Below are 10,744 nucleotides of genomic sequence, written 5' to 3'. Positions count from 1 at the left end.
TGTGTGTGTGTGTGTGTGTGTGTGTGTGTGTGTGTGTGTGTGTGTGTACGTGTGTTGCTGCCACCTTGCTGGTGCCCCAAGCTGGACTGCCTGTTGGGTCACCCAGGTGCTAGATGGCAGGCCTGGCCTGACTGTCCCCTTGGTGACATGCTCTTGGCTCTTCAGCTCAGGATAACGAGGAGCACCAAGGGTGCCACGGTGGCCCAGGCCTGATAGCGAGCAGCGTCAGCAGCGTTGCTGGCAGCTCCTCAAGGCTGTACCAGTGTGCAGCTGCTCAGTGTGAGAACTCTGGTAATACCCCCTTGGGCCACCAAGGCTTGCCCCTGCCCATCCCTGACCCTCTGAAACTGTAAAAAGTGATCCAAGCCCTAAGAAACTTCTCAGAAGAGGAATCTAAGGCTCAGAGAGGTTATTTAACTTTCCCAAGGCCTCTCAGCAAGTTGGGGATGGAGTTGTGGTTTGAGCACAAGCCTGGCCCCCAAAGCAGACTCCATTCCCTTCCTGGGGGTGGGTGGGCTGGGCTGGGGAAGAACACCAAAGGGCACAGCCTACCTGCCCATATCTGGACCCACAGAGCTGACAAGAACAAACAGTGGAGCTGGACCCTGCCCTCCCCTCGGCCTCTTTCGCTGCCCAGCTGAGCTCTAGGCCTCTAAGCTCAACTCTCCCCCAAGCCCCTCTCTGAGGTCTAGAGATGGACCCTCATCTAAGGTCCTTGTGTGGGTTCCACAGCATCACACGGGTACAGCAGTGGGCACCCAGGAGGGGCTCTAGAAGCCTGAGCCGGCACAGCCCTCGGGTTCTGGGTCTTAGGATTTGCCCTCACTTTTCTCCCACGTTGGTATACTTCACGGTTTCTATCCTTCCCTCCATGGCAACCACACCTGCTCTGTGTATGGACCCTGCAAGGAGTTAGGCTCAGTCCCCGCCTGGGAGGAATGTGGACCTCCTGGCCTCCTCCTCACTGGAGAGAGGGCTCAGGAAACTCAAACAAAGCAGGTCGGTGATTCTCAGGGAGAATGGGAACCTGGGTGGCTAAGGGCAGCATCCCTACATGCAGGCCAGTTTTCCCAATCCGACCCAGGCTGAGCTCTGCCTCCACTGGGTTCCAGTACTGCCCCCCTCCACTCCATGGGTGGGAAGAGACAAATGAGCCTGAGGAAGTGGAGGAGGGGAGGTGGCAATCGATGGCATTAACATGGTGCCCAAATTAAATATTGACTTTTTTGGTTGACTCTGGGGATGACCGGATGGATGGCTGGGGCTGTGCCGTGCCACGGCAGGGGATGGGGACACACCAGCCTGAAGCAGGCCCCGTGGGGAGCTGAGACTGTGGGGATGGCTCACCCCTGCTCCTGCCTGGTCAGAAGGAGCAGGGACAAGGGCTGCAGAGAGCCCAGGGCACTGGATCTATACCTCCACCTTGTGCCTGGGAGCTCCCTATGGAGTCTAAAGTTCCCTCCTCCCAGAAGACCTTGGAGCCACGATTTTGCTGGATGCCCACCCCTATCCTCCCCGACCCTCCTTCAGGAACCGTGGCTGGCCTGCAGCCCAACAAACGAGCAGAATCAATCTCTGTGATGATATCCATCATCAGGTCTCAGGATCCTGCCTCCCAGGGTGGTAGGGCTGGTTATTTTTGGTCTGTCATTACGTAGGATCTTGGGGAGGGGGTAAGGATGGCCTCTCCATTCTTGGAAACATTCCATCATCCTCTCCAGCTAATTCACCTTCAGAGCCAACAGTGGCCCCTGACATTTCTCTCCCTCTTTTCATAACTCCACTTCAAGAATTGTCTATCCTGTCTTAATTTCTTCACCTCCCACTCACTCTACAGCCTGCTCCAATACGGCTTCCTGCCATGCCAGTAACTCTCGTCCCGCCCTTCTCCTGAAATCTAGTCCTGTATGTCTAACCATCTACTTCCTACTTGAAATTCCCCCATGACTATCTCCGAGGTATTGCAAGGTTAACATGTTCTAGGTGAAAGTCATGACTGTCCCCCGCCAAAGCTGGTCCTCTTCCTGGCCTCCAAATTCAATGGCATGGTCATCCATCCAGGTGTGTAAGACAGAAGCCCACAAGCCACCCTTGGCTTCTTCTGATACCGTCCATACCAGGGGCTGACAATTCCACCATTGCATACATAGGGATTCCATGCTCCCTCCGTAGCATCCCCCTAAGTTAAAGTTTCCTTTGTATGGATGGTCTCTTCACCGGTCTCTCCGCATCCATCTCACTCTTCAGTAACTGCCCCCCATCCATTGCCCATCCACCCAGAGCAATCCTATTAAATCTGATCGTGCCACCCGCTGCCCCACACCCTTCTTGACTTCCCACTAGTCTGAAATGCCAAAACCCTTACTGGAGTCTCCTCTGACCTGGACACTTAGCATGTGTTTTGAGGGCCTGAGAGGGCAGGGGTGTTCCTGGGGTGGGTGTTCTTGGAGGAGTGCAGGGAGGAATAATGGGGGGTACTGAGGACTGGCTCTAAAAAGCCTCAACTCCTGGACCCAGGACTGCCCGGGGGGTGGGCAAGAGGAAGCCGCAAGGGAAATAAGTCCAGAGAGACGGAAGTTGGCAGCAGCCTGCACACAGGTTCTCCCTCAGGCCACCTGGGTCACCTAGTTTCCTTTTAATTGGTGCATAGTGGAAGTGAATTAAACCCAGATGAGTTTAACGTGTCTGTCCAAGTGCCATTCCTAACCTGTCTCCCTTCTGCCAGGGGCGGGGCTGCAGGTGGGAAAAAGGAAGACAGGCTGTGGGGGTGATGTACGGGTGAGGGGGGGTGCCCTTCCCCCAGCCCTGCTGAGGTCGACCTGACACCAGTGCACAGGTCTCCTTGGGACTTCCTCCTACTTCCCCAACACCCCCTCCCCGCCCGCTTGTGTCCCCTGAATACCCAGATTCCAGGAACACGGACTTAGGGCCTCCTTGGTGCTGGCGCTGTGCTGGGAACCTGCTTTACATCACCTCCATGAACGCTCCCATGACCCAGTGAAGCAGGTAGTACTCCTATCTCCTTTTCAGAGGTCATTGAATTGATTTGCCCAAGGTCACTGCGTTTGTTGTGTCTAGAGCTATGCTGTCCAATTTGATAGCCACTAGCCACGTGGTTACCGAGTCCTCAGCACATGGCTCTTCTGAATTGAGATGTGCTGTACATGCGACGCACACACTGGATTTCAGAGACAGTATGGAACCAGAATGTTAAGTATCTCATCCATAATCATCTATATTCATTATGTGTTAAAATGATAGTATTTTTGATATAGTGGGTTAAATATGTTATTAAAATGAATTTCATCTTTTCCTTTTAAAAATAGCTACTGGACTTCCCTGGTGGTGCAGTGGTTAAGAATCCGCCTACCAATGCAGGGGACACAGGTTCGATCCCTCGTCTGGGAAGATCCCACGTGTCGCGGAGCAACTAAGCCTGTGTGCCACAACTACTGACCCTGTGCTCTGGAGCCCGGGAGCCACAACTACTGAGCCCACGTGCCACAACTACTGAAGCCCACGCGCCTAGAGCCTGGGCTCCGCAACAAGAGAAGCCACCACAATGAGAAGCCTGTGCACCTCAACGAAGAGTAGCCCCTGCTCTCTGCAACTAGAGAAAGCCCGCGTGCAGCAACGAAGACCCAAAGCAGCCAAAAATAAATGAATACTTTTTAAAAATAGCTACTGGAAAGTTTTAAATTACATATGTAATTTGCATTATATTTTTGTTGGACATTCCCCAGGGTATGGTCTTATGAAAGTAGGGGTGTTCTGCTCACCCGTGACCTTGCCACAGCCTGCAAGGCACGGAAAGGCTGCAGATGAGCTTGGGTGAGCTTCTAGGTCTGTCTCCTTATTGCTTGGGAGGGCAGCGTCCCATTCAGCACCCTGGACAGCACCCAGGGCTGCCTTCCCACCCGGGGTCCTAATATATATAGCACAGAGGCCCAGGAAGGAAAAACTGTGGGAGGGGTGGATACCACCTGCAAAACCCTCCCCAGGCATAATCTCATGTCATGTTCTGGATACCCAGTGAGGAAGGCTGGGTAAGGATTATCGGTATCCCCATTTTGCAGATGAGAAAACCAATGTTCCGAGAGATGTGTGCATTCCATCTGTTCACTCAGTAAAGAGCCCCTAAGGCCTGCTCCACATGGAGCCCTCGCCTGAGTGCACAAACCCAAACCAGGCTGACATCGATGAGAGCCATTCTGTGCAAGCAGTGTGAGAGTGAAAGCGTGTGCCGGGGCTGTGGAAGCCCAGCGAGTGCTGACTGCTGAGGCGGGGAGCTCAGGGGCAGCTTCACAGAGGGGGGCCCCTGGGGCTAGATCTGGAAGGCTGAAGGGGAAGTTGCCAGTGTGAGCAGGCGAAAGTTCCAGGCAGAAGGAATGGCATGTGCAAAAGCATGGAGGTGAGAGAGATGGGCCAGGAGAGGTAGGCAAGGGCCACATCACTAAGGGCCTTGCATTCTAGGCAATTTCTAGGGTCCTTGGAAGCCTTCTGAGCAGGGAGGGCAGTGACCTGGCCAGATGTGCATTTTGGAAAGATCACCCCAGAGCTAGGTAGCGACTGGAGGCAGAGAGAATAAGGAGGACAATGAGATGAGAAATTCAAGTCTAGGAAAGACATGACAGGTTGTTAGATATTAGCCCAAAGGACAATCAGGACTACAGATAAGGAAACCCAAGTCAGACAGGGCCCAGTGACCTGTCCAAAGAGACGCAGCAAGTCAGTGCCAGGGAGTGGGGACTGACGGGCAGAGAGGAGCACAGCCCTCGACACAGGAAAGCTCTGCCCCTGACCATGGACGTGGTGAGTCTCAAAGCCCTCAGGAGCCTCTGCTGCAGCTGTGGTTGCTGTGGAGCAGGATCAACAGGGTGAATATTCACCCTCCTCCGCAAACCAGACGCAAAGCAAGAAACTACAAGCAGGGAGGGGAAGGCACATTGCAGCTCATCCCGAGAGATCCTTGTGGTGGCCAGTGGAGCCCAGGGCTGGGAAGTGGGGAGGCAGAAGCACAGGAGAGGCACCCAGAAGGCTTTAGGTGATGTCTCTTAGAAAAAGGCCTGGCCCAGGATGTGGCGTGGGATCTGCTGGCAAAAGGTCAGGGACCGGGGCTTTGTTTGTGTGAGCCTACTGCCCCCTTCTGGGAATAGGACCTCCCCTTTTGGAGACCTACTCCCCCTCCCCCTCCCCTGAGGTTCCCAAGGGGGCTGCCAATCACAGCGCCCCACCCCCTGGCTGGGGCCAATCAGAGCCCTTCCTTGGGGGTTTTCTGATTGGAATTCAAGAGAAAGTTTTTTTCCCTCTGGGGGCAGAGTTGAGTGATAGGGGCTGCAAGAAGGAAGCCTGGGGGGCCCAGGGGGATGAGGAAGCTTGCCTGAAAGAATGGAGCTGACGTAGAGAGCAGCTGGAAGGGATGAGATCTGGCCACACCCTGACCCTGGCCTTCATCTCCCAAGGCTAGCCACCCACCCACCACCTACCACTCCCTTCCTGCAGCTTGCAACTCCTAAGCGAACCAAGTCCCCTTTTGCCTAAGCTGGCTGGTACTGGGGATTCTGACGCCTCCGGCCTCAAGTTGCAATATAGCCACTAACAAGCCGTGGGAGTTTGGGAAAGTCATGCCCCTCTCTGGGCCTTGATTTCCTCATCTGTAAAATGGGGGAGTCACAACACCTACCTCGAAGACTCAAGTGAGACGGTGCCTGAGTGATCGCTTTGTACCCATAAGTGCTGGGGCTGCCCAAGGGGAGGGTGGGGATCTGCTCCCTCCTCTGACCGGGCCGCAGCTGGCAGGATTCAGAGAAGACTTAGGGAGCCGGTACCACCATGACACCCACTCCTCCAGCCCCTCCAGGAGGCCGTTAGCTGTGACAGCCACCCCCACCCCAGCAGCCAGTCCCTTCTTCCTTCTCCCCCATCCAGGCTCCTATAGCACCTAACCCTCCCTCTGACATGTCCACCTCCAGAGTCAGTCAGCTCTCCAGGGGCCTGCATCTGTGTCTCAGAGTCTCTGGGGAGGGGCCCAGAGGTGCCCATGCTGCTGAATGACCAGGCCGGCAGCTGCACCTGTGGCCTCTGCTCCCGTGGCTGCCTGACCACACAAGAGCCGTGGCAACATGTCTCCACACTGATTCTACCCTTCTTTGCCTGGATTCCTAGGAACTGAGAAGGGTTCACTCACTCAGGCTTATATAGACTACGCCCTAGAAACTGCCCTCTGGCCCCAAGCCACCCCGGTGCCTCCACCCCACACCCACCCTGAGCCCTGGAACCTGAGCTCTCCCGCTGCTCCTCTGCAGCCGTGAAGGTCAGGTCCCTGGAAGCTGAGCTCCAGCTTCCAGTCCTACCAGGACGGTACTGATAAAGGTGAAGTCCCAGCCCTGTCTCTGACTGTGGCCTTGAGCAAGTCACTTCCCATCTCGGGCCTCATTTTCTTATCCACAAAATGGGCCACCTAAAACTTTCCTGCAAGGTTGCTGTGACGGGTCCAGGCCGAGGGTGTGGAACTCCTAGCACAGAACACAGCAGGAGACCAGGTGCCTTAGACAACAGGTAATACTAAAAGAGCTACTTCTCTGCCAGGCACTCACTCGCCGAGCTAACTTTACATTTGTTAATCTGTTTCATCCTCGTAACAACCCTATGAGGTAGGTACTGTCACCATCCCCATTTCACAGATGGGGAACCTGAGGTCACTAAGCTCTGCCTGGCCTCTGGGCCCCAGTGAAAGGCAGCCATGACCATCACAGCCAATGGGGAAGTCCTGCTTCAAGGGGCTCCACCCTACATTCCCAATTTGCTTACCTCAGGCCCCAACAGGGGAAGGGTTGTGTCCAGGGTCACCCAGGGAGTCAGGGGCAAGGATGGAGTCAGAGCCTAGGCCACCCCCTCCCAGTTGGAGTCAGCCTGACCCCATCACAATTTGACAAGACCAAGTGAGGCGAACCAAAGAGATGGAGGAACACAGTTGGGGTCCCAGGGCTGGGCCTTCCCCTGGGGAAAGCAAATAGCTCAGCAGCAAAATCCACAGAGTGAAGTTTATTCCCAAGAAAGTTCCCTCCCCCCTCCCCAGCCCGGGACAGGGACAGACAGCCTGGGGTGAAGATGGGGCTCCAGGGGCTGAGGGGCCTCTGAGAAACAAGGAAGGGCCCTGGTCCCCCGGCCACGCCGTGTCTGGCTCCCCCAGCCCAGCTGAGTCCACTGTGCCTCCCTGCCCAGCCCTCGGGAGAGGGGAGGGGGCGCTGGCTCCTGGGTAGTTCCAAAGTGGAGTGTGAAAATAGAGAGATATATAATATTTATACGCAGTGGGCAGTCCGGAGTGGCACTCACACCTCTGTCTGGAAGTCGCCATCCGGTGGTTCTGTGGGCTCCCAGGCTGCTGCCCGGTGCAGGGCCAGCCGTTCTCGGGGCTTGGGGGGCAGCGAGCCCAGCGTCATAGACTTAAAGGTGCTCCAGCTCTGATGTCGCCGCTGTTGGGACAAGCCGGGACGCTCCCCTGGACTGGGCTTCTCCTGTGTGGGGGAGAGGGAAGGGCCCGTGGAGATGGGCCAATACCCTCACCCACTGTACAGAGAACCAACTGAGAAGGCCCGGGGAGGGCCAGTGATGCCCAAAGTTACCGAGCAATCGGGTGCCAAAGTGGGGTTCAAATCCAGACCCGCCTGGCTCCAGAGTGGGGTTCCTCATCCCTGTGCTCAGAGTGGGCCCCCTGAGACCATGTCTCCTGCTGCCCACCCTCCTCAAGATCCTGATGGAGCTCCCACCAATACCCCCCATCTCCTAAAAACCCCAGACTGTTGCTTATGCCATGGGCAGGCCCTTGGTGAGGCAAGCTGAGGCTGCCCAGGCCGGGGAGGAGGGCAGGGAGGGAATGAGTACCTCGCGGCCCACCTCACCCCACCCCACCCCAGCCTGGGGCACTTACGCTGGACACGCTCCGTTCGGCTGCCCCACCTGAGGACACACTCCACCGCTTCTCCCTCTGCAACGGGGGCCACGGGTCAGGGTCTGACCCCAGGGGCCACTGTGCCGGGTTGGGCCCCGAGCTCCAGGCAGGGGCAGTCACAAGAGGAGGCCTCACCTTGGCCGTGGACTGGCTGCGGTAGCGGTCGAAAGTGTGGAATTTCTGGTTGAGCTCATGGTAGAGTTCCGAGTGCCGTTTCCGGGTGTGCATCACCTTCTGGGAGCCACAGGGCGTCAGGGCAGGTGCTCCCCACGGGACGCTCAGCAACCTGGGTCCCCACATCCCTGCCTGCTGCCGGCCCCTCTGGGACAAGGCCTGGCTCTTCACCCCAGAGCTACGGGCTTGGGCAGTTGAGGGACTGTCCTGGGGTCAGGCTCTGCACTGGGGCTTGGGCTAACTGTAGGAAGGGACCCTCAGGGACAAACCGCCCCCCACAATCCCAAACCCAACACACACATACACTGTAGCACTTACCTCAAAGTCCAGGTCTGAATACCGTAACTTCTTTCGCTGGGAAGGAGCAACAAGGAAGCAGTGAAAGAGAAAAAAACTTTTTACCCTGTGCAGGGGGTTGAGAGTGAGGAAATCTGCTCCCCCCCCAGGGTCTGCCCACTGTACCTTCCCCCAGCCCAGGCTCAGGAGCTAGGAACCCTTGAAAGGACAGCCCTAGAGGTTGTGGAAATGGGCTTAGGGCCTGGGAGACGAGGCTCCAAGGCGCTACCCCACCACAGGACTGCCAGGGGCACACACAGGCTGGCACACGCGTAGACATGCACCTGCACGTGGACCAGATGTCACAGCGCAGACTTCCAACACGGCGGGACACAGATCCCCACATGGGATCACAGAGCAGACCCTCCTTCCTCTGTGTCCTGGATTCCACCCCTCTGTCCTGCCCCATCTTGCCCCATCCTCTCTGCCACCAACGGGCTCCTCTCTCCCTGGAAACCTCCACTTGTCCTGCAAATACAGGACGCAGGGTTACAGAAACCTTCCTTTCACCGCACTTTGCCCCTTTTCCTGCCAAACTTGGCCCTGCCTCCCTGGCCTCCCTCCCTCATGCCTCTCCCGGCTCTCACTTGCCCAAGACCACCTTCAAGGCCCCAGTGGCCTACGCAGCATTTGGTGCCACTCAAGAAGGAGGCCTTAGAGTCTCAGAATGTTGGCACAGGAGCGCTCACGAGGCCAAGTCCGACCTTCTCAGGTCACATTGGGGAAACTGAGGTCCAGGGTGAAGGACTTGCCCCACAGTCCTCAAGGACGCCCCTAAAACCGCCATCTAGATCTCCCCAGTCCCAGGCCTGCAGACACGCCCCCTCTCCTGGTCCTTCCACCTCCCTGCCTGCTCTTTCTTCGCCATCCACCCTGGCGTCTCCAACTCTCAGCCCCCGCACTCTGCCCTGCACTCTCCCCTGCCCTTCACCACACACACACACACACACACACACACGTGTCCTCCCCGTTCCCAGCCACACTGCACTTTCTGGAGGCAGCGGGACTCCTCCCCCTGCTCCCTGATGCCCGCGGGCAAGGCACACACACGGCTGTGCCCGAGAGAATAAACTCGAAATCCCCCCCGCCCCCAACACACTCCTCCGCCCCTCACAGTTGCCCACACCAGAATTCTGCACGTCATCCTTGACCCCTCAAGACTCCGCCGTGTTTTCTGCTACCTCCCACACAAGGAGCCCAGGGCCGGCCCCTCCTCAGGGGCCCAAGCACGGACAGGTGTCCCCAGAACAAAACCTGCCGCCATGCTGAGCGCTCCCTTCCCCAGTTCCCGTGTCAAGGTTTCTTTGTGACGCCTTCCTGTTTCTGCCATCTGCGGCAAGCGTAGGCACCAAATGTTCAAGAAACATTTGGGGAGAAAAACGAAACTTGCAAACCTTCTAGCTGCTAACTTCGTTTTCTCGTGGGGAGGATGGGGAGCCGGTTTCTGGGGCCGCACATGAACAGCCAGTGGTGCCTGAGCCGTGATTCCTGACCCTGTCCTCATCCACACCCTCCTCATCCCTCCAATGAAAGTTCTAGAGTTTTCTACAGGGGGCCACTACCAACTGCTTGTGGCCAGTGATTCCCTGCAGGGAGCAGGCCTGAGGAGGTCAGAGAGAAGGTGGGGCAGCCACAGAAAACACACAGGCAGGGCAAGAGAGGGGCTGACATTTTCTCAGGAAGAGAGGGGCAATTACCACAGGCCTACGGGCAGTGCCTGAGGCTGACTTCAGGAATGATTCCAGTAGCAATCCCCAATCATCTAGCACCTTCTACCTGCTCCACACAGACAGCAATGTTTTATATCAATTAGTCCTCGCAACAACTCTACCAGGAGGCTGCTCCTATGTTATCCCCACTTTACAAATGGGGAGACTGAGGCTCAGAGAGATTAAGGCGAAGAAAGATTCCGTGAGCCTCAGGGGACAATTATGCTCGAAATCTCACTGCTGATCAGCAGCGTCCAGATCTGAACTTGGGGACTCGGAGACCCAGGCTCTCATCCCCTATGACGTGGCTTCCCTAGCAATATAGCACCGGGCCTGAGCCACAGGCCCCTTAAAGGAGGGCCCATCCTAACTGGTCACCCCAAAACAGGCACTAAAGCAAGTGTGGGCACCTTCGAGAAGTGCACCCTGAGCGCGTGGCGTCCAAGCCCATTTGAGGAGCTCAGAGGAGCCAGGATTCCCCTGGAGCCGCCATGGGCACAAACGGAGGAGAAACGCACAGCAGATATACTCCCCAGGACTCTGTATGAGGAGGCTGCCGGCTGTCCCTTCCCGG

The 10,744-nt window shown here is 56.7% G+C and overlaps 1 protein-coding gene across 21 annotated transcripts in view; it reads right to left on the bottom strand.

The window, feature by feature from the left end:
• Positions 1-7,024: 7,024 nt before the first annotated feature.
• Positions 7,025-10,744, bottom strand: part of ADGRB2 (adhesion G protein-coupled receptor B2) — a 36,152-nt gene continuing 32,432 nt past the window's right edge. For 12 of the 21 annotated variants that reach the window (XM_027109335.1, XM_027109344.1, XM_027109338.1 and 9 more), the window contains 4 exons: positions 8,444-8,479; positions 8,087-8,185; positions 7,931-7,987; positions 7,025-7,517 (listed from right to left, as the gene is read on the bottom strand). In XM_027109335.1, coding sequence (XP_026965136.1) covers positions 7,332-7,517; positions 7,931-7,987; positions 8,087-8,185; positions 8,444-8,479 — 378 coding nt within the window. In that variant the 3' untranslated portion in view covers positions 7,025-7,331. Of the gene's footprint in view, positions 7,570-7,930; positions 7,988-8,086; positions 8,186-8,443; positions 8,480-8,745; positions 8,930-10,744 lie in introns of those variants that run through there. The other 9 variants (XM_027109327.1, XM_027109333.1, XM_027109329.1 and 6 more) reach the window with 7 other exon arrangements.

This window comes from Aethalodelphis obliquidens, unplaced genomic scaffold (assembly GCF_003676395.1).
Source record: "Aethalodelphis obliquidens isolate GAN/ISIS:26980383/991018 unplaced genomic scaffold, ASM367639v1 scaffold9, whole genome shotgun sequence".
Classification (NCBI taxonomy): Eukaryota; Metazoa; Chordata; class Mammalia; order Artiodactyla; family Delphinidae; genus Aethalodelphis; species Aethalodelphis obliquidens.
This window is presented reverse-complemented; position numbering and strand designations above follow the sequence as displayed.